We start from the raw sequence: 27,007 nt of genomic DNA, 5'->3' as shown, positions 1-27,007 counted from the left end.
ATTCCAATGCAGGAGGTATTAGAATATTGTATATACCACCTTCGTCTCCTCAAACTATTGTGGTATAACTCTATTGACTGCTACCTTGTATGCAGTGTGCGTCCGAAATAAATAAAAATGTCGTTCAGCTCTTTATCTTCCTGAAACGGGTTAGCGATCACAACTGAGGGCGCGTAGATATCATAAACATATGGTGTACCCGCGTTGGCATATATTTTGACAGTTGGCCATGACTAATCAGCTACTTCGAAGGCAGTTCCAGTGGTTTAGTGTACCTCTATCCAGTTTCTGAAAAGTAAAGACCAACTTTCTGCCGTCGAGGGTATACAGAATGTAACGGAGACAAAATAAAATCACTCGTTTTATTGTTAATGCCGTAGCTCATAGAATGCCATTTTTGTTGGGTATATCTGTGCCACGTTTAAGCTCCCAAGAAGGACGCTCAATGCAAAATATATATATATAAGTAAACAAACTTTCCGAGCTTATACATCACAACAGCGTCTAAACAGAGCTCAGTCCTAGACATGCCAATCCGAACAAACTTCTTAAGGCTTTTGTTAGGAATAAAAGTACAGACTTCATCACCCCCCCCCCCCCTAAAAGTTATTGAATGCTAATCGAAGCAGGTTGTCCCTGTCGAGGTTGTAATTGCCGACCTGTAACGCCTTGCAGGAGGGCCGTCGAGCGCTTCATTGCAAGACACCCGCATCCCGATCCAGAGCTTGGACACGTGCAAGGAGTCCTTCAAGCGCACCAGCATCACATTCACAGATAACTACCTCTGCGCCGGAAGTCTCAAGGGAGACAAAGACGCTTGCAGAGTGAGTTTCTGCGTTCGAGGTACTGCGATTGTACATGAAGAAGTGTGGAACCACCGTGCCAACAATGTGTAGAGAGCGAGACAGCGTTGAAGAGTTAGACACTGCTGAATGCGAGCGACAATTTTTTGCTCGTTATCAGTTTCGTCTATTTCTTTCTTTCTTTGAGCTTCTGTAGTTTTAATACAAAATATATGCGCCTGCTAAGGATCAACACACAGACTAAGGTTTAGTGTCTAGTATTATTGCTAATTGCAAATATTGGCCAAGGAAATTAACATTGCTTGGAAAGTACCTTTTACGACGCTCTCTATACGCAGAATTTATTATAGTCTTAACTAAACCAATCTTTTGTATTCGTTGCCCGAAGACGATGCAAACACCGAGTTCTACCCCTTATATTGAAGCTTATATGCAGCCGAAGTAAATTTCACCACGATGTATTCTGCAAGACTGTGACTGCCTCTGGTATTTGTAACTTTGACGGCCGAAGGACACGAAACTTACACCTAATAAAATGGCAGACATTGGATAGCCTTGATCAAAATTAGCATGCACGACGACCTTTGTGGAATGCAGACGATCATTTTTATAGCAACTATGAGCAAAATTGCTGCGGAAACTCGTATTTTTATGCGGCGGTAGTTCATGGAAGTTTTGTTTTATTAGGGAATTTTAGGAAACCTTTACCACGTTCCGCGTATCTCACTATTAGAACATTTGAAGCGGGCTTTTTAAGTGCGCGCCCGGAATAATACCGGGACCGCGGGGCGCGCGCTTGAAAGCATGCTTCAAATTATCTCGAAAGCTCGGCACATAGAGCACGATAGCGATTTGCTAAAAGACCTTATAGTCAAGTGGAACGTCCCTAGGGTATAGAAAGCGATTCACGTGCAATGGCTTAAGTTTCGGTGGTGGTTCTAGGGCGACTCCGGAGGACCGCTAATGCTGCTGGATCAGCAGGAGCGCTTCACAATCATCGGAATCACTTCATTCGGGAGACGCTGCGCAGAGCCCGGCTATCCCGGGGTCTACACCAGGGTTGCCAAGTACCTCGACTGGATCGCTCAGAGGCTAAACTGAGCCCCATCGACCGCTCCAGCTCCATCCTCCATTACCTTCCCGCTCACTAGTCGCGGCCCACACCTCAGACCGCAAACTTTGTACAATAAAACGACACAAAACTCTTCCAACGCTTGATTATGTGTTACTGATCCAAAGTGCTCGCAATCGTGATTTTGTTCTCACTACATCCCCAGTTGCTAGTGTGACCTGCAGAGATCATGTAAATTATTCGAGCAGAAGACACCTGATAAAATGCCGATTTTTTTTTTAAGCTGCCACATATAAGCAGTAAGTGCATATAAGATGTTAGTCACGGGGTATTTATATTTCGCGCGCTTTCTTACAATCTCGAATATATTGTCCAAGGCAAAGTTATCTCTATAAAAAAGGCGAGATACGATATTTCGCACCACGCTCTACAACTCTTGTGAACAAAATAATATATCAAAAGTTAGCTACTTTATTTGTTTTAAGTAACCAGTTTTGCACACCACAAAAAATATCTTGACTTGATCAAGGGAACCGTATAAAATACCGCGTTGGTACACCATGAGTAGCGTGCACATGAGTTTTTTTTTTTTTTTAAGCTTGGGCACAAGGTGACTATAACACCATCATGTTAAATATGATATTTATCTTATTTGCGCTGCATACTTTCTCCCCGCTTTATTTCTATGCAATGAAGCAAGTGCCATGCTTCCACATGTTGCTGGAGATCCACTGCCAAAGTGGCTTGTGATTGTGACAGAAGGCCATCCCCAGCTGAACGCTTGGTAGGCATGCCTGTGCACCCAAATCTGCAATCGCTTCCAATGCTTTTTGGAAAGCTGGATTCATAACGAAAGGTAAACTAGCAGACAAGCTGATTAATGACATTCAAGGTGAACTGGAGACACAAGAAATAAAAAAATAACAATGAAGTCTCATACTTTTTGGAATTGAGTCTTCTTTGTTCTGTAGGTTTTTTATGTATTATTCTTTTCTGGTTGACTATGAACTAGATCATGAACCAGCTTAGAACTGCGAGTTTATAATTATGAGAAATTTGTGTCTTGCTTTGAAAACTACAGGTTTTCCCGCTCAGTTTAATCCAAGCGACGGCCGAGTTAATCCAAGTGCCACACAATTTAATATATGCGCTACACAATTTAATCCAAGTGCCATTTAATCCAAGTGCCATTTAATCCAATCCCTGGGTCAGTCAATTTAATCCACAATATGTATATGCATTTATTGTCTTCAGGGGTCGTGTTTTGCTTACACATTTGGTAACCTAGAATAACTGTTTATACAATTAGATTTTTTGGAAGACAACTGATCATTTAATCACTACTGTGATTACTTGGATTTACTAGTCCCACTATTGACGAGGCTTAATTTATATGCTGATTTTTCTTTTCGTAACCTCGACTTATTGTGGCGCACTCGAATTTATTTTAGCTGATTGGACGTTTTGTTTAACCTTTCTTATTACTCGACCTCGCATTGCTACAGTTCACATGGTGTAAATACAATTGCAATTTATAATTACTGTTTTGATTACTTGGTGTTAATATTGCTTCAATTGATCTATAATGAACTGAGTTTACATTATTATTTCTCCCTTCATTGCTTCGAGTTACTCTTGAACCGTTGGCCAAAAAACTCGAATTAAATGCCATTGTGATCACTCTTCATTACTTTTAGCTAATATTCAACGAATTGAATTTTTATCTAGTGAATATTGACATTATGATTACTATTTTGATTACTTTAAGTTATTCCCGTTCAATTCACTTTAATTCGGCTTAAGTGACATTTTGTGACCCCTGTTTACTTTGTGTATTTATAGTTCCAATTTATCGGTTGTGAGCTAAATCGTGCATTATTATTAGTCTTGACTACTTCAAGTTACTTTTGATCCATAGGATTTTAATTTGGCCTCCTTCATATTGCAATGACTGTTTTGATTTTTTAAGCTGATATTTAACACAATTATGTGTTGTTCGCTCAATTGACACTACAATTACTTGTTTGATTACTTTGAGTTACTATTGACCGAATGGACTTTAATTCGGCTTAATTGACATTTTGGCTACTACCTTGATTACTTCTTGATAGATCTATAATGAACTCAGTTGTTACTCTTTTGTTATTTATTTATTACTCCTTTACCTTACCACTCTTTTGATTATTTGGAGTTACTTTTTACCCATTGGAGTCACCTAGAGGACGACCTCACGGACAACCTCAAGGACGACTTCTAGGACGACGCCTAAGAAGACCTCAGGGACGACATCTAGGACGACCTTAAATGCGACTTCTAGGACGACCTCGAGGGCAATGTCTAGGACGACCTCAAGGACGACTTCTAGGACGACCTCAGGGACGGCGTTTAGGACGACCTCAAGGACGACGTTTAAGACGACCTTAAGGACAACTTCTAGGACGACCTCGAGGCGACGCCTAGGACGACCTCGAGGACAACGTCTAGGACGACCTCAAGGACGGCTTCGAGAACCTCTCGGACGACCTCGAAAACAACGTCTAGGACCACCTGAAGGACGACATCTAGAACGACTTCTAGGACAACCTATAGGCCTCGTCCTCGCGGTCGTCCTAGACGTCGTTCTTGAGGTCGTCCGAGAGGTTCTCGAAGCCGTCCTTGAGGTCGTCCTAGACGTTGTCCTCGAGGTCGTCCTAAAAGTTGTCCTTAAGGTCGTCTTAAACGTCGTCCTTGAGGTCGTCCTAAACGCCGTCCTTGAGGCGTCGCCCTTCAGGTCGTCCAAGAAGTTATCCTTGAGGTCGCCCTGGACGTCGTCCTTGAGGTTGTCCTAGACGTCGTCCTAGACGTCGTAAAGATAGTTTCACTCGTCCTCCATCTTCACGTGAAGTGGAAGGGCTCTACATTTGTTCTATAAATATCGGAATCAAAGATCGCTTACCTCAGAAGAATTGCGGACACCAAAGGGAGTCGTCGAACGAGGAGAAGGGCTCCCTTGAGGGACTTCTCGTCTGACGCCGCCCTCTGGTGCCCGCGGTAGCTGAGGTGAAGTATAAAGTAACTCGAAAGTAACTTGAAGTAATCGAAAAAGTAATCAAATTATCAATTTTGCTAATAAATATTAAATTGGCTGAATAATGACCTAAAGTAATCAAAATAGTCACCAAACTGTCAATTAAGCAGACTGGTCTCCAGGGTCAATACTAGCTCAAACCAATCAAAAAAGTAATCATAATGCAAATGTAGCTCATAAGAGCTAAATTTGTCAATTGGTTCGATATTAGCTCAAAGTAGTCAAAAGTCATCAAACTGTCAATTAAGCCGAAATGATGTTCGTTGGGTCAAGAGTAACTCGAATTAATCAAGTCATGGCAATGAAGATTGAGCTCATCATAAATAAATTGGTGGCGCAATAACTCCAAGTACTCAAAATTGTCACCAATATGTTAATGGGGCGGATTTATAGCCCATTGAGTCAATAGTGAACAAAAAAAATATAAGAAATATAAATCATTATGCCAATTATGCTTGCAATAAATCAATTGCTTGAAAATTAGCAGAAAATTTTAAAATATTTGGGGTTGTGTGGATATTTAGACAGCGTGTAGTTGGTCAGCCATTTCAAAGTTGCGACGAGTCACTCGCTTTAGACCAGAAATATAGCCAGTGCAGCAAAACCGCTAGCCTGGGGTCTTTAACGTGCACCACGCAGTAGGCATACACGTACGATACGATGCTCGTCCAGTACGATGCTCATCCAGATCGAAACGGGCAGAGGTGGGGCAGAAGATAATCAAGCGTCCTCACAACGTCAATTAAACTGAATTAAGATGAATCGGGACAAAAGAGTAATAAACCAATAGGTCTTAAAAGACCTATTGGTTGAATGTGACCTAAAAGTAATCAAAAGAGTTACCAAATTGTGAGATAGGACAAATCCATTCGGTCAATGTAATTTAAAGTAATCAAAAAAGTAATCATAATATACATTAGGCTCATAATAAAGAACTTTGTATGAAGATAAGCTCAAAGTAATCAAAAGGTTATGCGATGTCATTTCGGTCGAATTCAAGCCCACTGGTTAAATGTAACTCGAAGTAATCAAAAGAGTAATAATAATGTCAACTGAGTTCATTATAAATTAATTGGAGGTATAATAACACGAAGTAATCAAACGAGTAGTCAAAATGTCAATTAGGCCGAATTAAAGTTCATTCGGTCAATAGTAGCTCAAAGCAATCAAACAAGTAATTTTAATGTCAATTGAGCTAATAATGAATAATTTTGCTAAATATTAGCCCAAAAAATCAAAACAGTTATCGCAATATCAATGAGGCCGAATTAAATTTCTCTGGATCAAAAGTAACTCGAAGTAATCAAGACTAATAATAATGCATCATTGAGCTCACAACCGATAAATTGGAACTATAATTACACAAAGTAAAAAAGAGTCACCAAACATCACTTAGGCCGAATTAAAGTCAATTGAATTGAGAGTAACTCAAAGTAATCAAAAGTGTAATCATAATGCCAATATTCATAGATGGTATAACAATTCAATTCGTTGAATATTAGCTAAAAGCAATGAAGAGTCATCCCAATGGCATTCAAATCAAATTTATGACCAATGTGTCAAAAAAGTAACTCGAAGTAATCAAAATAGAAATAATAATGTCAACTGGGTTCATTATAGATCAATTGGAGCAATATTAACACCAAGTAATCAAAAGAGTAATCGAAAATTGCAGTTGTACTTATATAATCTGAACTGTAGCAATGTTAGGTAGAGTAATAAGAAAGGTTAAACAAAACGTCCAATCAGCTAAAATAAATTCGAGTGCGCCACAATAAGTCGAGGTTACGAAAAGAAAAATCAGCATAGCAATTAAGCCTCGTCAATAGTGGGACTAGTAACTCCAAATAGTCACAATAGTGATCAAATGATCAGTTGTACCCCCAAAAATCTAATTTTGTAAACAATTATTCAAAGTTACCAAATGCGTAAGCAAAACACGACATATATATTGTGGGTTAAATTGACTGACCCCGGGATTAAATTGTTAGGCGCTTGGATGAAACTGTGTGGCACAGGGATTAAAATGTGTAGCACTTGGATAAAATTGGCCGTCGCTTGGATTAAAATGAGCGGGAAAACCTGTAGTATTGATGACATCCTACTTCAGCTAGTTGGATGCCCAGAACATACACATGTTTAGGTAAAAGCCGCAGATTGGCCTCGCATTTTGCAGCTCATTGCCGCAGATGAATTTCTGATCAGTCTGTACAGGGCTGCAATATTCCTCGTAGAAACAACTGTTTTTAGATCGTTATTTTTTCACTTTTATCTATTCAACGAACTCTTCTGTCCTACACATAATAAGTGGAATTTATGAATAAAAAAGCACGCAATACTAGTTCATGTTCAAATGTATGCTTGGATGCTTAATAAATCTTAGGTTTGGTCAGCTTGGCAAGGCTAGAGAGGGTGCAGCATGCGAAATCTTTTGTGAAAGCGGTACGCGCTCATCCACGCAGACGCGTTCCTCTCAGCACCGCATAAAATAAAGTCGGCGCTCGCGGCAGTGCGCTAGGTCATTTTCGTGAGAGCCGCCGTTGAGATACCAACCTCCAACTGTCGTAAGGGCGTGCCTAGGCTTCTCGAGGAGTAGGATTACGACCCCAGGGAGCACACAGTATTTCGGCAACATTGGCGTCGGATCGGAGAAATCGGGCGAATAATATTCTGATACTGCCGATATTGGCGCTGGATCGTAAAAATCGCGCCAATATTACTGTGATGTGGCCGATGTCGGCGGAACATCACTTGGGTTGGCCAACGCAACGCTGACATACAGTATTCAGCGCTGTTTTCCGGTAATTTGTGGAATCTGAACCGGCTATATCGGCCGGTATTGGCAGTTTTTGATCGTTTCTAAAACGATACCAATAATTTGTTGGGTCTGAACCGGCTATATCGGCCGGTATTACGAATTCTTGCCCGTTTCTTAAACGATTCTGAATCGGGCAATCGCGCCGGCCAATCCCGGCGGCAACCGCTGTTGCCACGGTTCGCGCTGAGGGCGCGCCTGGCAATCAGCGGCTGGAACTAGGTTTTTTCGTACAAACAAACGAAAAAAAACTCTTTTTGTGGTAACTTTTATTGGAGATTAGTACAAAACGGGGGGCGCGTGTTGTTTTCTAAAATCTTTATTTTACAAGGTTGTGCAGCACAATTAATATTGCTTTTATACAGCCATGCCTCAGCGGTGATTTCAGGTAGCGCGTCCCGACCTATGGCGCATCCTAACTTCGGCATGTCTGCTTGGGAGTCGGGGGTGGCACCCTTGAAGCCCCTTCCATCTGTATCGGCGCCAAAACAGCCGATTAAAGCCAAAACAGAAGTCACGTGCAGTTCCTCGAGAGGCCGGTGCGGGAGAAAGGGTGGCGTAGTGATCGCGATTAGCTCGGTTCGCGAGTACGGATCGGTGCCACTTTTTCAGAGCAGGCTCTACGGCAGTTTCCCAACTGAGTGGTCCTAGTAACAGAGATAAAATAGTAAGGGTGCAAGCGAGCTGGTGGATGTTGACCATGTTGAATATACCTGAGACTGGGGTAGAAAGGAACATAAAAGTCGAAGAAACAGAAAGGGACAGGACGACGTTTCAAACTCAGCTACCAGGTTTATTTAGTCCTCCTTATATAGCCCACAAACAGCCCACCACCAACACAACCGGGCAACTCTAACCAGTTCAAACGCCAAACCCTCCAGACAGTCACTACCAACACAAAGGGACAACCTCTAAACAGTCCAAACGTCAAACCCTCTAATTCCCAAAGTAGCGCTATGGACGGCCTTCATGTCGATTCACAAAGATAACTCAGCAATCTCCCCCAAAATATAACAAAAGGACTTGTACTATTCCAAACCAACAAAGATTCACACAAAAAAAAAGAAACCTTTTTCCACTTAAAATGTTTCTCTTTCCTCCTCGACGAAAGGATGACACGCACTGAACCTAAAGCGGTGCAAAGATGGACAGTACAGCATCTCCCCCCTTCCCCCCCCCCCAAAAAAAAAAAAGAAACATAATTATATTTTTAAGAAGCTTTTGGAATTTTTACCGAACTGTAACGACGCCTGACTTATGCAATTACCTAAAGACTTTATTCGTACCGTCTCCCTTATTAGCCTTTTTGAATCATTCCTCTCCTTGTGAATAATTTCTGTCTCCGCCCACATAGCAGTGCAGTTGTTACATTCGTTGACATGTTCTGAGTTCGGTGCATTGTTCCTCACGTTTCTTTTGTGTTCACTTAATCTGTCGTTGATGCATCGTGATGTTTGTCCTACATACTTAAACCCACATTCCAGTGGTATCTCATACACCACACCATTCTCGCAATTTACCGATTTTTCTCGATGGTTCTTTTTGCAGTTGTTCGCAACTGTCTGAAATGGCGTCAATCTACTGAGTTTAAAATCTGAGCTGAAGACCGTGTCTACTCCAAACTTTTTCGCACATGCCTTCAAGTTGTGCGAAATCTCATGAAAATAGATGATCACGGCAAATCTAGTCCTTTTACCCTGTTCCTTTTCTCTCCTTCTTGATAACTATTTCTAACTGCCGTTTGATAAAACTGCCTCTATACCCTACACTGATCAACCTTTTGCATTGTCTTTTAACTGAATCCGTGATGAAATGAACACACGATCTGTCTAGCGCGTTTCTGACCAACGACTTTACAATCCCAGCTTTTAAGGTCTTGGAATGACAGCTAATCCTTGGCAACACCGGTTTAGAATTTTCTTTTCCGTATTCCCAACATACCCCTTGATTTACATGTATACGTAAGTCTAGGAACTCTAGGACCCCTCTTTCTGGTTTTTCCGTGGTAAACGTCAATTCTGGAGCCACTGCCCTTATATCACGTTCCAGACTGTCCGTTAGATCATTCGTTACCGTGCAAATTATGATGACGTCCACATATCTTCTTACTAACGCCATACCCGGGGACTTCTCCTGCAGTCTGTCATGCACTACTCGATCCAAGGAGTTTAAGTACACTTCTGCCAAAATCGGTGCGACCGACGAACCTATACAAACCCCGTATTTTTGAACGTACTTCCTTCTTTCGTATTCGATTACCGTCGACTTCAGATAAACCTCAAGGATCGTTAGGAAACTCTCTACCGCTATGCCTGAACCTGCTTGGAACTTTACGAGATTCAACTCCAATGCCTCTCTCACTCTCTGCATCAACCGAGTCTTTTCTAGCGAGTAATAAAGGTCCTTAATATCCATGGACAAAACAGAACATTGCTGTCTATGAAATTTTTCCAACAAGTCAATCAGTTCATTTAAACTTCTTAGAGGCAATAAATTATCTAGGCATGCATACATCAACCCTCGCTGGAGAAACTTTGAAACTACTTTCCGCCAAGTTCCGTTCTCGTTGATGACTATATAAGGAGGAGGTGGGCTATATAAAGAGGAGGACTAAAAAAACCTGGTAGCTGAGTTTGAGACGTCGTCCTGTCCCTTTCTGTTTCTTCGACTTTTATGTACCTTTCTAACCCAGTCTCAGGTATATTCAACATGGTTAACATCCACCAGCTCGCTTGCACCCTTACTATTTTATCTCTGATCGTCCCAGAGGTAGGCTTAGTCGCCTTTTCTTATGGTTCAACATTCGCACCTCCACCCAACACGTTAATCCTCCAAGCTATTACGGTTTTGGACAAGCTGGGCCGTCGTTTGGCCGAGCTGGAAGCGGATGGGGCATTCTTCGACATCTGTCTTCGGAAAAAGTTCGTGGACCCGGAAAACTTCAAGCATCTGTCGTCAACGTGTTCCTTGGTACGCCAAAAAAAAGATCTACAAGGCCTACCGGGACGGAGCCAGCGAAAGGATCCAGGACATCAAAGGAGCCTGCGACAGACTTTGGACGCTTCTCCTGGGAGATGATTTCAAGTACCACCGGGAGTACCATCAATGGACCAGCACCAAAAGAACCCTGTTCGACCGATTATTGTATGTGAAGCGCAGGCATGTATTGGACAGTCTAATGAACTCAAAAATTGTTAATAATGGGCCTCAAAACACGTGGTTTGGGATTGATGCATGGCCTAAGTCTCGACAGTCTCCTATCAATCCATGTGGGGAAGCGTTGACACGCGAGACGGAGGAAGTGTTAGCTAAGGTACCGAAGTGTTGTTTGGATGTAAAACCCTCGAGACTTGACGTGTTGTCTACCATTCATACTGTGGCCAGAAAGGTCGTCCCGGAAGAAAATGTCGCTTTTATAGATCACGCTATTAGTACGATGGAGACAGTCATGGGAGATTCGTACCCGGAGGAAAAAAGAAATTTCAGAGAAGTTAACGTGGTTAAGAAGGAGTTAGAAACGAAGTCCCTAAAACTATTGGAAACAGATAAGTCCGGAAAGTTTGCCGTCTTGCCAATGGCAGTATTCAAGAAAAAAACAGAAGTTGCAATGGAATCTTTGTTTTCTGAGTGGGCAGGCAATGTAGGAAAATTGAGAGGGAACATTTGTGCAATCCTGAATGAAGACGACTTAAAGAATGTAGCAAAAAGTATCACGAGTGCTACCAAATCGACATTAAGTATCAAGTTCTTTCACAATGACCATAAACCTGAAATGCCTCTTCGTACGGTCATCAACGAGAACGGAACTTGGCAGAAAGTGGTTTCAAAGTTTCTTCAGCGAGGGTTGATGTATGCATGCCTAGATAATTCATTGTCTCTAAGAAGTTCAAATGAACTGATTGACTTGTTGGAAAAATTTCATGGACAGCAATGTTATCTTTTGTCCATGGATATTAAGGACCTTTATTACTCGCTAGAAAAGACTCGGTTGATGCAGAGAGTGAGAGAGGCATTGGAGTTGAATCTCGTAAAGTTCCAAGCAGGTTCAGATATAGCGGTAGAGAGTTTCCTAACGATCCCGGATTTTTATCTGAAGTCGACGGTAATCGAAGACGAAGGAAGGAAGTACGTTCAAAAAGACGGGGTTTGTATAGGTTCGTCGGTCGCAGCGATTTTGGCATAAGTTTACTTAAACTCCTTCGATCGAGTAGTGCATGACAGACTGCAGGAGAAGTCCCCGGGTATGGCGTTAGTAAGAAGATATGTGGACGACATCATAATTTGCACGGTAACGAATGATCTAACGGACAGTCTGGAACGTGAGATAAGGTCAGTGGTTCCAGAATTGAAGTTTACTACGGAAAAACCAGAAGGAGGGCTCCTGGAGTTCCTAGACTTACGTATACATGTAAATCAGGCGGTATGTTGGGAATACGGAAAAGAAAATTCTAAACCGGTGTTGCCAAGGATTAGCTGTCATTCCAAGACCGTAAAAGCTGGGGTTGTAAAGTCGTTGGTCAGAAACGCGCTGGACAGATTGTGTGTTCATTTCATCACGGATTCAGCTAAAAGACAATGCAAAAGGTTGATCAGTGTAGGGTATAAAAACATTTTTATCAAACGGCAGTTAGAAATAGTTATCAAAGGAAGGAGAGAAAAGGAACAGGGTAAAAGGACTAGATTTGCCGTGATCATCTATTTTCATGAGATTTCGCACAACTTGAAGGCATGTGCGAAAAAGTTTGGAGTAGACACGGTCTTCAGCTCAAATTTTAAACTCAATAGATTGATGCCATTTCAGACAGTTGCTAACAACTGCAAAAAAAAAACCATCAAGAAAAATCGGTAAATTGCGAGAATGGTGTGGTGTATGAGATACCACTGGAATGTGGGTTTAAGTATGTAGGACAAACATCACGATGTATTAACGACAGATTAAGTGAACACTAAAGAAAAGTGAGTAACAATGCACCGAACTCAGAAATCGCAAAACATGTCAACGAATGTAACAACTGCACTGCTATGTGGTCGGAGACAGAAATCATTCACAAGGAGAGGAATGATACAAAAAGGCTAATAAGGGAGACGGTACCAATAAAGTCTTTAGGTAATTGCATAAGTCAGGCGTCGTTACAGTTCGGTAAAAATTCCAAAAGCTTTTTAAAAATATAATTATGTTTCTTTTTTTTTTTTGGGGGGGGGGGGGGGGGAAGGGGGGAGATGCTGTACTGTCCATCTTTGCACCGCTTTAGGTTCAGTGCGTGTCATCCTTTCGTCGAGGAGGAAAGAGAAACATTTTAAATGGAAAAAGGTTTCTTTTTTTTTGTGTGTGAATCTTTGTTAGTTTGGAATAGTACAAGTCCTTTTGTTATATTTTGGGGGAGATTGCTGAGTTATCTTTGTGAATCGACATGAAGGCCGTCCATAGCGCTACTTTAAGTATTAGAGGGTTTGACGTTTGGACTGTTTAGAGGTTGTCCCTTTGTGTTGGTAGTGACTGTCTGGAGGGTTTGGCGTTTGAACTGGTTAGAGTTGCCCCTTTGTGTTGGTCGTGGTCTGTTTGTGGGCTATATAAGGAGGACTAAATAAACCTGGTAGCTGAGTTTGAGACGTCGTCCTGTCCCTTTCTGTTTCTTCGACTTTTATGTTCCTTTCTACCCCAGTCTCGGGTATATTCAACATGGTTTTAGTAACGTCGGCCCGGCCTTAAGTCCGCTCACACCGCAGCGGCCGCGCCCACGTTAACCGATATTCGCCCATCTCTGCCCAGTACTCGAATGATATCGGCCATTTTTAGAACGATCGTTAAGCGATATTCGCCCAATACTAGGCCGTGGTGTCAAACATGAAACTGGCCCAATATTGTGAGTAATATTCCCCCGGCGCTGGCCCAGCGTCGGCGCTGCTGCCTGGGTGGGACCTGCTGCGTCCCATATTTCTCGGGCGGCCTGGACACCGCTCTAGAATGCAGCATGAGCCTCCCGGCTCACGGATAATTCAAAAAGCTAGGAAATTGAGGGGACCATGGAACACCGATTACCGGCCCAGAATACTTCTTTCATGTTCCATTGTGGTCCTGTGTTTAACTGCCCACAAGCTGCGGCAGGTCAAGAGCCCGAAAAAGCTTCCCCCGGCATTCCATTCGTGTTGGTAGGCAACACCTACTGTATTATAAGATTAAGGGAAGTCGCATATTTGAAAATGCAAGCGCTGCATTTCGTCGTGGCTTAGTGGCTAACCTGTACCCAAGATGCTTCGTGCGGCATCTGGGGGCTAAGATCGCTTCAAATTTAGAAAAGGACGATTCCTTTGCACTAACACTTCCGGGCTCTGAGTTTCTATATATCGAAATGAACGTTAGTGCGCTTGGGAATCGTCGTAAAAAACACATTTGATGAATTTCATTATTATATGTCCCACGTGTCTTACGTTCACGCCTTCATCGCTTTTGAGGGTCGGATTTCTCTATGTGCCTGAAAGAAATAAAGCATATTATTACTACAAACAGACACATTCCGGCATCTCTAAATGTTTTAATGGTTATTCACGGGCTCGTCTGTCAATAAGCAAATGTCGGTACATAAATTTGAATTTCAGGAATGCACGAGAGTATTGATTCTTTTGAAGCAAAGTTCAATATGAAAACGCAATAAAGATCGCACGTCCCTCAGATTTTCCCTTCAGTGCGCTAAAGATTCTTTTAATAAACTCAAGGATGTGACCATTTTTACTGTTTTGAGAACGTCTTGAGGTAATTCTGAAATTGAAATTATTTACAAGACAAATGTCATTACACGCTTGGGTGTACCTACAAAATATGTCTCCAATATTAATCTCAAGTCTACGAAGAGAAGGCTATATATTGTGGTATTTGGGTATTTGTGTAAATAAACTTGACAGGACAGTTGTATGGTATAAGTATTTTTGAACAAGTACAACGAGAGGGCGTCACCAGCCTCAAGCGTACTTTTATTTTATTCGTCTATGCTGCCAGAATTCACTATGAACACCAAAGCAGGGAGTCGTTCAATTGTAACCGTGCACCATACCAAGGTAACCATGGAAAAATAACAGGACAGTGCTTCCCGTTAAAGTGCTTACATAGAGCACTATTAAAAGTAGCAAGTGACGCCGAACCAACAACACCTTTGGGAAGCTTGTTTCATCTATTCACAGTATTGGGAAAGAAGGAGGTATTAAACAAAGTGGTCTTACAGAACGGTTCAGTGAGAGATAGATGGGGTTTTTGTTTTTTTTCGTGGTGGCCTAGTTTGATTATTGCAATGTAATGCCTAAGACGCAACTCCAATTGCCTAGGAGCACATTAAAGAGAAATTTAGCACGGTCTAGTTTTCGTCATGTCACTAAATTGCACAATTCAGACAAAACGTATAAGTCGAAAATTAAAGACTGTACCGATTATAAGCATAAAGCAGTGCCTTCTTTTGGACTTCCTTGAGCTTATCGATTAAAGCCGGGGGGGGGGGGGGGGGGGGCACACAAAAGCTTTGTACTCTAACATGGGACCGATAATTGTTTTGTACGCAATCAACTTAGTTTCAAAAGGGCTGTGACAAAGATTGCGTTTCAAAAGACACAGTTTCCACATAGCTTTTGTTGCCTATCTAGTTTACATGGGCGTTCCAGTTTAGATTTAAAGTGATTTAGACACTGAGATATTAAAATTGATCAACAGACACGAATGGTTCGGTGTTAATACAATACGAGGAAAACTTTTACGCGTTACAGTCATTTGAACACACTTTGCGGAGTTAAAAAGCATATTCCACTTTATGCACCACGAATGAATCGAAAAGAGACAGCGATTAAGACATTCTTGGTCAGCGATTAAGAAATTCTTAGTCTGACAGACTCGTTACTCAAAAAAATTATACACAATCGTCGGCAAAAAAGCGACACTGAATGGACGGATTATTTATTTTCAAGTCATTGATAAATATTAAAAATAAGAGTGGCCCAAGAACCAATGCTTGGAGCACACCCGATAAGACGTGATTCAGGTGAGAAAACAACATCAACACTTACTTGCTGCCGTCTATTCGTTAGATAAGAATCGAGCCAACCTAATATGCTCCCGTTAGTGACAATGAAACGCGACTTGTGCAAAAGTTTCTTTTTTCTTTTTTAGGGGAAATGGGACCAAGTGTTTTCCGAAATCTATAAACCTTTTGTCACCTTGGGATCTTCTGCGTCAATAGGGGCCAAAACTTTGTGTATCGAGTGAACTAATTGAGTTACTGTGGACATCTCGCATATGAACCCATGTTGTTCATCCGGTAAAAAATTCTAATTTCTAGAAGAATACAATCAGATGCTTCAAATTTAGTTGTCAAGTACTTTATTAGATGTAGACAAAGAGAAATAGGTCTGTAACTAACAATACAGTGACTGTCGCCTGATTTAAATAGATGTAATACCCTGGCGATTTTCTATTTGTCAGGCACTGTGCCTGTGCTGAGGCTATGGCATTAAATCAAATGCAGAAACTTAACTGACCATTCGGCGTACCTAAAGAGAAAAAGGTTCGGTATATTATCAGAAGCGACAAAAAGAATAAAACGCTTAAGAAAATGGGATGACGGAGACTTCTTTCAACTCCCAAAAACACTGATACAGTGAATCTCCTAGCAGAGTAGTTTTGAAGCCACTCTTTCCCAGAATGACGAAAAAAAAAGCGATATTGTAAATACGGGATAAACGGGGACATAAAAAGAATGACAGAAAAATTGCATTGTCTGATGGAAGTTGAGATTCAAGTACGCCGATTCCGGAGTAAAGAATTTTATCTCATCCTTAGCTAAAATGGTGGAATGTGCGGAAGTATTAATATTAACTGAATTCATGCTGAAGGATTTTATAAGTTCTCTGCCAAACCTAGAACTGTTCATTCCCACAATTCTCGTTTGCTTGAAACTCGGTGCACAGCCACTGCACATGCGGGAGTGAATGACATTGGAGGTGAAAAGAGTCTGCTGAAGCTATTGAAAATTTCAGGTGGTGCTAGCGGAGTCAGTGGTTGATGCACCTCCCGGTTGTCCTATGTACAGTTTACCACACCACAAAGGAACAGACTAAACCTTCTGCTCTTCGCTTGGGAGTAACTTGTTGGCATGCTTGACTGAGCATTCTTGAGTCTTTTCAATCAAGTTCACTGGAGTTCAAGTCACGGGCCAAACACAATAACTAGAAGTAATAAGCGGAATCGCTTTGAGGTTATTTCATATGTCCATAATTCAGTGTATTGACTACAAGCCATTGCTTTTAGGTACAACATCAATGTGGTGACTTTCATTTCTTATGCACATTAAGTAGTTTTTCCAAAAAGGGAACGGGAGTGAGAATCCTCAAGAATGCACAGTCAAATATACCACGAAGTTCCTCCCATGCGAAGAGCAGAAGGTTTATTCTGTTTCTTTGGGGTGTGGCGAAAAATACATAAGACAAACGGACATTTGCATCAACCACCGACTCCGCGAGCACCATCTGGAAGTTTGGAAAGCTTCGGCCGACTCTTTCATTCCCGTATGTGCAGTGGCTGTGTTCAGAGTTTTGAGCAAACGAGGATGTCGGGAAGGCACAGTAGTAGGTTAGGCAGATAAATTTTAGAATCCTTGAGCATGAATTCAGTTAATAATATTTCGGCGCCTTCAGTCATTCTAAATAAGAGTGAGACAGAATTCCTTACTCCGAAATTGGCATCATTGCAATTCATCTTCCATCCCACAACGCAATTTTTGTGTCACTCTTTTTCTCTCCCCGTTTATCCGGTATTTAGTATAGCGTTTTTTTTTATTCTTCTTTTGCTTTCATTTGGGAAGGAGTGACTTCAAACGTACTCCACTAGGAAATTCACTGCATCTGTGTTGTTGTCAGTTGCAAGAAGAGGTGTTGACAAAAGGTAAGGGCGCAAACGAGCTGGTGGTGGTTAAACATTTCGACAAAAACCCCGAGACTGGAACAAAAAGGGACGGACAAACACAAAGACTCAAACACAGCTGAATTTCATTTGACAACGAAGGGTGCTTATATAGGCGTCAAATCCTACACGAATCAAAAGAGACGAAGGAAAGAGAGGGAGAAACCTTCACAAACAAAAGAGACGAAATAAAAAAGAGGGAGAATTGGGAAAACCCGTGCCACAAGCAGTACAACAAAAAACAAGCATTACAATAGAACTGAGAAGTTTATACAAAAACAAAAGCTAAGTAGAAGGACCAAAGTGCATTAGTCCTCAAAAGGTGTTCGTCGTTACCTTTTTCTTAAGTGTTTTATTCTTTCTGTGGTCTTTGTCCAAGAGCCAGCCCGCTCCCAAGTTAATATTATCAGGGCCGCAGCCCTTTTTGATATCACCATTAAAGATGGCCGCCAAATCGCCATCCTCGCAAATGGTGAATTTAGCTGTAGGTCTACGAGGACCATATTCAGTAACTATCCCCTATTTGACTGCAAATATAAAAAAAAGAGTCGTTACATACGTTATAAATGAATTGTTTCTAATTAGAAGTGACACTGCACAGATTCGGCAGTCAGCGGCAGGAACCACTCCAGAGTGAGCGTAACACATTGAACTTTTTCAGAGCCCGACGGCACTGATAATCGGACGGTTTGCTACCGGAGACCAAGCTGCGACCAAGGCCCGACGGATCATCTCTTCAGTCACGGATCAGTCACGTCATCTCGCAAACACCGTACTGATAACTACAACGGGCTTGTGACTGAGGACTGGTCAGCAACACGAACAACCGATTAGTAACGTGACAGCGAACGTCATCAAGGGGTTAAAAGAAGCACCCCGCCACACAACCATCGCAGTCAGCGGCAGGAACCACGCCAGAGCGTAACGCATTGAACTTTTTCAGGTAATAATTTATCATAAAACACTGATACCTTTACCTAACGATACTTGCTGCTGCCGCTGACTGCGAGTTGTGTGTTGAACATTGTAAATGTCTTCAGATGATGAAACTTCTGATCTCTGTTTGAACTGTAACAAAAAATTGGAATGAGATGGGAAGGATATGCAATGTACTGAATGTCGATTCCGATACCGCCTAGGGAACTGCTCCGGTGTGCCCAAGAGTAGTGTCAAAGAGAAAAAACAGTCAATTAGCTTGAGAGAAAATTGGGTGTGTCAAACATGTCGCATTTCGAAAACGCGATCGAAACCAACCCAAGCAGCACGGATTTTGGCCAAGCAATGGCCAATGTCTGGCGATGGTCTTTTGGCCAGTGGCCAGAGAGTGGCCATTGATTGGCCAATGCTTGGCCAGTGGCCAGAGAGTGGCCATTGATTGGCCAATGCTTGACCGATGGCTGATGGCCAGTGGCCATTGGCCAATGGCCAGATAAAGGCCAGTCACCGGCCAGTCTGTGGAGACTGTCTGGCCACTTGGCCAAGGACCATTGCCAGCCATCGGCCGATGACTGGCCAACTCTGTGCTGCTTGGGAAGCGACGCGCAAACGAATGTATCGGAAGGTGAGCATGACATTCACAAGAAGTTAGCACAAATCACGCAAATGCTATTGGTTCTTGGACCCCTAGAAAAGAAGGTCGATGACTTGGCCAGCGTAAAGGAAACTGTGCAAGAAATCGAAAGAAAGGTCCAAAGAATGTCGGACAGATATGAAGAAGCTATGGAAAAGCTAACAGCGCAAGAAAAAGAAATTGCAGATATCAAACGGAGAGTAATCAAGGTTGAAGAGACTCAACCAAAAGACCAAGAAATAAAAAAACTTAAACAAGACCTCAACAACCTTGAGCAATACGGCAGGCTAAACAACCTTGAAGTTCATGGCATTTTTGCCACTGAAAACGAGAACCTAATTGAAAAGCTCGGTAGTGTCGCGGACAAACTGCAGGTAACGCGGCTAAAAAAAGAGGAAGTGGCAGCCATTCACCGTATTCCAACAAGGAAAGGAAAAACGCCCCCGATAATGATAAGATTCATGAACTGAACCATCCGAGACGAATGGCTAAACGATAAGAGAAGGCTCCGATCGGATGACTCAGACGATAACATTTACTTACAAGAAAACTTGACGGAAACAAACAAAAAGCTCTACTTTGATGCCAGAGGAAAAGCTAAGGAACTTAAATATCGATACACGTGGCACAGAGGCGGTTGCACGTACGTAAGAAAAAAGGACGGTGATCGGGCAATCCGTATCGCAACACGGAGTGATCTTGATAAAATAAAGTAAATTGAAAATGGATTGAAGACAGACATATTCAACCCTTGAGAAGTGGTGGGAAAGAGAAGCCACTCCTATTGATGGGTGTTCTTTTGTTTTGTTGCATGTAAATGTTCGTAGTCTTAAAAAGCATTGGAATGAAATAAACAGTCGGGTGGAGCCCTATCTTGATAAGCTAGATGTTATTGTTCTTTTTTTCAGAAACTAATATCAAAACAGAAGAAGAAACATTGTTTTTTCTTGAAAATTTCGATGTGGTTTTTCACAGTAGAGACGGTCGAAGGGGAGATGGAGTGATGGTCATGACTAATAATAAACTTAAAATTATCAAATACAAAAAAAAAACTAAATTTTACTCAACAGAGGCTCTTCACGTTGAACTAGATAAGAACAAAAATCATTCTCCGTATTAGGTCTCTATCGAGCGCCCCAAGGAAATATAGGTTATTTTATAGACGAACTAAATAAATGGTTAAAGGTGAATAAAGAGAATGATATAATTCTTGCTGGTGATATAAACATAGACACTCATAGTTCGAATACGATGACAAATAACTACCTTAATAGCTTAGTATTATCCAGCTTGGAACCAATGATGCAGGATTTCACAAGGGAAGAAGTATCTGGAGGAAAATGAACCCAATCGGAGGTGCATAGACCACATACATACACGAACAAAAGGTAAATCTGAAGGACAAGTAATTACTGAAAAAGTAGCAGATCATTATATTGTAGCAGTGACCATTTCGAATTTTTTTAGGGATGGAAAAAAAGAATATGTTGAGAATTTCTTTGTTAATAATAGGAAAGTTGATGTGTACATACAGGAAGTGAACTGGAATGAAATTGCTGAGGAACAGGATCCTGAAAAACTATATGACCGTCTTATAGATTTATTTGATAATATATACAAAAAAATCAACTCAAAAAAAATAATATAAAGAAACGCAAACTACAGAATGATTCGATAACTAAGGAGATTGATGATCTAATCAAAGAAAAAACGAAGGCATGGCAGCTCTTAAAGCGCTTTCTGAACAATGTAAATGATAAAAATGAACATCGTGCAATTAGGAACAAAGTAACCTCCCTCATAAGAAGTGCGAAAAGAAGTTATTATTGGACGAAATTTTTAGAAACTAAAGATACAGCACAGTGCTGGTCACTCGTAAATTAGCTGTTGGGCCGAAAAAAAAAATCGATTGAGGACACAATTAAAATTAATTTCGGTTATAATTGTGATATGGAAGCGATTGCAAACGGATTCATTATAGAATATGTACACACCATTGAGAGTCTTTGTTGTGGTTCAACAGAAAAGCAAAAAAAAAATCAAATCAGGATGAACAACTCAATTTTTTTTCAGACATGTCGGAGAATGACCTAATTGAAATCGTGAATCAAATCAAAACAAATAAAGCAGTGGGGTTAGACCAAATAAGGTCAAGAGATATTAAGAAGCATGTCCATATATTAAAGCCAGTGCTCCTTCAATTATACAACAGTATTTTCTCGGGGGGCGTCATTCCCAAAAAGCTAAAGATAGACGTTGCCAGGCCTGTATATAAGAAAGGCGAGAAAAATAAATTCCTTAATTAATGACCTGTATGTATACTTTCCGTAATTAATTATATAACAGAAAAATACCTAAATAAAATAATGCAAAAATTTATAGCAAAGAATAACATATTAATTCATACACAATATGGATTTAGAGAACAAATAGGGACTTCTAATCTTTTAGAGGGCTTTTTTTTATTATGTTTATGAAAATCTAGACAATGGTAAATTTGTACTAGCGTTATTCATCGATTTTACACGGGCTTTTGAAACAATAAATCATTCTATATTGTTAGACAGGCTGTACAGCATAGGGATTCGAGGTAGGGCATATGACTTGGTTAAATATTATCTCCTGGATAGATATCAGGAAGTGCGACTAGGGACGAAACACAGTACAGCAATAAAGGTTAAGCAAGGTGTACCCCAAGGAACAGTACTAGGTCCTCTTTTTTTTTAATCTATACGTGAATGCGATTGCTCAAGTCAAACTAACAAGTAAATTATTTCGGTTTGCCGACGATACAGTAATTGTATTTGCCCACTGCAATTATGAGACTGCCGTTAGGGAAATACAGGAGAATATCCATAATATTCTTCAGTGGTACCGTAAAAAATCAAATTATTGTAAACACCTCAAAAACTAAAATAATGTGCTTTAGAGACCCGAGAAAAAAATATTAACTGAATTACCCACTAAAATGCACGAAAAAAAATGTCTTAACTGTTCATGCACCGCAATAAAGTGTGCAGAAAAGTTCAAATACCTTGGAATGCACATAGACAACCATCTTAAAGGGAATATTCATGTTGAACAAGTGTGTAAAAAATTAAGGGTACTGACGGCTCATATATTTCACATCCAAGATATAGTTCCGCATTCTGTACTTCGAATGATTTATAATTCACTATGAAAATCTGTCTTACAATATGGAATAACGGTTGATGGACACTGTGCTTAATATCTACAAATAAAAATAGAAACTCTTCAAAAAGGATATTTAGAAAGATTTGTTACCGAAGTGGAGAAAGCAATTATACAGAGTATATGTGTAAAGATTTGGAAGTACTATGCTTTAGTGATTAGTTGAAATATGATATCATAACAAAATGTTTTCAAAAGTTGTCATAAAAAAGGAATTAATCAGGAAAGAACGCTGCGTCCTAACAGGAAATACTCTTTACCATTAATAAACACGAAATACGGTGAGGCTACAAGAATGTATTATGTACCGAAAATTTTTAACGAATCACCCGATGATCTGATTGAATGCAAAAATCCCTGTGCCAATAAAAAAACTAACATGATAATGGATCAATGCGCAGTAGGAAAAAAGATAATTAATGTCTGATACGGGATTGATTAAAAATAACCTCTCCTTCGACCCAGACTACGCATATATTGCAACCTGAGTTTGTTTCTATGTAGATATTGACCGAGGGAAAGCTGTAGAATTGTACTGCTAAATTGGGTTCGTTTCCGCCTGTTATTGTGTCGTTTTTATATATTTATGGACTGTGCCTTATCAAACCTTTCTATGCATATTCGTTTTAACTCATAGTATGAGTTACAGTGTCTAGGGCGTAACGTATTCAAACAGAATGTGTTACACAATTGAAGGAATCTGTTTTGATCTGTCGCGTCCCACGCACAAGCCTCATCGGCTTATGTGGGTGTTGAGCGAAATTGAATTTGGAAAAATAAAATTGTATTGTATTGTATTGTATTGTATTGTATTGTATTGTATCCTTAAAGTAGGCTTTTGCCTACTTTTGAAAAAATCACCAACACGTTCCGGGGTAATTACACAAAGAACCATGTAACTTGACATTTAAAGAGTTTTATTTAGCGTTTTTGACAGACGCCTTTAACGGCCTGTGCAGAGAGGGTATTAAATAAACATTATGTGCATTACCAAATTTGAGAGCTCGACGTAGTCTGCGTTTCAAACGAAGAACATAGTGTGTAATCCATGGGTTGTTCCCTATCACCCTCTTGACAACCAACGGAATATGTCTTTGGATGCAATCTTCTACCGCATATCTAAACCGTGACCATAAATCATTCGTGGAACAGTAAGCTGTTTTAAACGTAACATATATTTGAGGAAAATGTTTAATTGAAGTATCCAGAATGCCAACATCATTCACAGGATTGAAATCCCGAAATCGCTTAATGTCAATGGTAGCAGACGGCTTACAGGCTAAGGCAAGAGTGCCAGAAAGAAGACAGTGATCAGAAACGCCTTCAAGTATTTCGCAGCAGGCGCCCTGCCGAGCGATCTTAGAGGAAACGAAGACCACGCAGAGTAGACTTTCACAGGCGTTAGTAGAGCGCGTAAGACTACGGACGACCTGAGTAAGTTTATATGAAAAGGAAATATTGATTAATAAGTGAGATTGTTGGCACTTCATTAGAGTTGCGTGTGGTTCCAGTCGATCTGTGGAAAGTTGAAATCACCCGCAAGCATCATGCAAGTGTAACAATTGGAGGATTCGGAAATAAAATCCAGTAAGGCATCCAAGAAGGAAACATCGCCGCTGGGCGGACGGTAAAGCGCCGTTCACACTCTTGCGACCGAGTAAGACCAGACCGGTTTTTAAGCCTTTTGCGACTTCTTAGGACCGGATGCGATGCAGCGGAGCTGGTCCTAAGAGATGGCAAGAGGCTTAAAAACCGGTCTGGTCTCTCTCGGTCTTACTCGGTCGCAAGAGTGTGAATGGGCAAACAAAGCTTTGCACAGATCATTTCGGCGTCACTAGTACAATCTACGATATAGCACAAAATGATATCTCTGATCACACTTGCAACAACGCCACCCCTAGAACCTCGGTCTTTACGGAGGACATTATAGCCACTCGGGAAACACTTCGTCACTAGACACTTGCTCCTTGAGCCATGCTTCAGTTACGACAGCCACATCAGGCTCGTATGAAGCACTATTTAAATTCCCGTCACTTTAATTAACACGCCCCGTGCCTTCAGGTTGATGACCCTAAAAGGGGGGGGGGGGGGGGGGGGGGGGCGCCAGCGGTCAACTCAGGGTTTGTTTTCTCTGGGGAAGAAGCGTCGCCATTCGTCCTTTGAGTGCCATGAAAGGGCTTGAACAAAGATCCCGTAGGCCAGAGCTCGGCGTCAAGTAGCTTTGCGGAGTCATTATCGCTAACTACAACATGAAACGAGGAATAACTGTCATGCTTAGCCAGCAATTTCTTACAAACCCTGGACTGCGAACCCAAAATACTGGTCACAGTGTCGGAAGCATTTTCACGTGCCGTGACCGAACGCAGGCGAGAAGCATAAATAGCTCCATATATAATAAGGGCAGCAAGCCTACTGGATAAGCTAGGTCTTCCAAAGGGCGGAGGCCGGCGTCCACATTGGACTGGGGTAAAGTCATCGGGGTTCGTTGCCGAGCAAGTACGACCCGAGGTCACATATGGCGGCAGCGTCTCCGCGCCGTGACCTGAGCAGGGTGGCGGCCCGGCAAGGAACTCCCTCGTCAAAGCCAGGCGACTGGCAAGGCGCACCAAACGGTCCACGAAGTCTTAAGTAACGCAGCAGAGCTTCTCATACCCCGTGGTTAGTTACTTCGGAGTGGCTAAGCCTCTTGTCAGGTGGGTATCTGGAGGACTCAGCGACCGATGGCCAGTTCAAAGGCCCCGGAGGGACGGCGGCATGGGACCGCACTGCCCTGGAGTACGTAGACAGCGGAGCGTTCTGGCGCTCATCGTTAAGGTCGTCGGCGGCGAGTCGTTCACGAAGGCGTTCACTGTTCCTCGCGAGGTGGCCCTGTATGCACTTATTGTCACGTCGTAAGGAACATACCTTCACATAGAGACGGTCAATCTTGCCGCACAATGCAAGCATCAGTTCATGTTGCAGTTTTTCGGTGGCGCTTGTTCCGGCAAAGTGTTTTCGCTCAGAGCGGCCGTTGACTTCAGACTGTTCCCAGTCAGTGACTCCGAGCTCCGACGCTTGTTACAAAAGGCGCGCTCAAAGTTGCTAGCACCTTTCTTCACCAGCAAGTCGATGTCAACTTCGAGCGTGTTAACTACGTACTGGAAGCTTCGAGAGGATGCTCCGAAAGAAACAATATATCGCTGCCGGCTTATCCGGGCACCGCAGCTGCCACACAGGTAGTTCCCCGATGTCATATCAGAAATATAGCAAGCGAGCACGTGGGCATGCGACTGCTCGCTTTCAGAGCGCAGCGCTAAATGTGAGCGGTCGCACGCCCACGCGCTCGCTTGTCCAAAGCCACAGCATTACCCTAGAGTCACTAAACGAGCTACGCTTAAAGTATCGGCATTCTGTCTTCAGATATTGTTGTGGGCGCCGCCATATTCGTGCTAAGTGCAGAGCAAGCGCAACTCTCGATCGTCAGAATTCAGAAGTGCGACTTTCTCAGCATCAGCACTAGCTCGTCACATGATCCTAGTTAGGAAGCTCATCTAATTTTGCATTGCTTTGTTGCCAACTGTTGGAGTATTTCTGGGGGACGAAGAAGCGTTTCCTATGATTTTAGATGAAGCGTCAGATAACTGACGACCATTATTTTAAGCCACAAGAGGGGCAGGTGTCGTTACTCTGTAGCGTAGCTTATTCAGTGGCACTACATTACCCCAAGTCAAAAAAGTCAGGGCTCCACTCCGTCCTGTGGGCCGTTCAATCTCATTCAAATCATCAAGGTGGGTGGTTACACGTTTTCACTGACTCCCAAAGGCGGTATCAGAATGTACCCATCTGAACAGTCGCAACGGAACAGTCCGGGAGATACAATCTCTATGCAAGGCATTCCGCTTCCACGGGGGCCAATAAGCAGTGCCTTAAATTTTCGACCACGCAGACATACCGAAAGACGAGAAGACGAATACATCCAAAAGGAGTATATTACATACCTTTGAGCCCTCACAATGCTGCGTTCATCCCTTTGAGCCCAACCCACCGCAGGTTCTTATGAACCCCTTAGAACATAGAGAGGCCGCACGAATCTCCCGAAAACCGCGACTCGTTGACCTGGTTCCTCCACATGAGACTAAGAAAACATACCAAAAAAAAAGAGAAGGAGAACGTTCAATATACACCAGCTCACTTGCACCTTTACGTTCTGTACACTATATGGAAACGAATATTTTTGCGCAAGCGTCACATCAATAGCCTTAACACAAGTGTAGATGGCTAGATTCATCATGCTAAGAAACAAAACGATCAACAAACTTTCGACCCTCGAAGATATAAATATGTGGAGTCGAGTTGAAACTTAAATGAAGCCTCTCTTAGACGATCATCGTGATGAGACCAACGATTCGCTTCGGGGTGACCTTGGAGCCTCAACCTCGTGAACGTTTTCCTTCGGCTCTCGCACAATATCCTCCCCAGGTAAAACTCCGTACGCTACGTGGAAGTAACATGCGGGCCAACGGATACCTGGCCAGCAGATTTGAAATACGACATTGGCACTTCCGCTGAGGG

The 27,007-nt window shown here is 41.9% G+C and overlaps 1 protein-coding gene and 1 pseudogene across 2 annotated transcripts in view; both read left to right on the top strand.

Annotated features, from left to right (window-relative positions):
• LOC8039636 (proclotting enzyme) overlaps positions 1-2,014 on the top strand; it is a 78,970-nt gene extending 76,956 nt beyond the window's left edge. For both annotated transcript variants that reach the window (XM_040500907.1, XM_029979124.3), the window contains 2 exons: positions 676-824; positions 1,746-2,014. In XM_040500907.1, coding sequence (XP_040356841.1) covers positions 676-824; positions 1,746-1,904 — 308 coding nt within the window. In that variant the 3' untranslated portion in view covers positions 1,905-2,014. The remainder of the gene's footprint in view (positions 1-675; positions 825-1,745) is intronic.
• An 8,452-nt stretch (positions 2,015-10,466) lies between these two features.
• On the top strand, positions 10,467-12,929 carry LOC120839960 (annotated as a pseudogene).
• The last annotated feature ends 14,078 nt before the right edge of the window (positions 12,930-27,007 follow it).

The sequence above is a fragment of the Ixodes scapularis genome, unplaced genomic scaffold, assembly GCF_016920785.2.
Source record: "Ixodes scapularis isolate PalLabHiFi unplaced genomic scaffold, ASM1692078v2 PGA_scaffold0__279_contigs__length_252992795, whole genome shotgun sequence".
Classification (NCBI taxonomy): domain Eukaryota; kingdom Metazoa; phylum Arthropoda; class Arachnida; order Ixodida; family Ixodidae; genus Ixodes; species Ixodes scapularis.
This window is presented reverse-complemented; position numbering and strand designations above follow the sequence as displayed.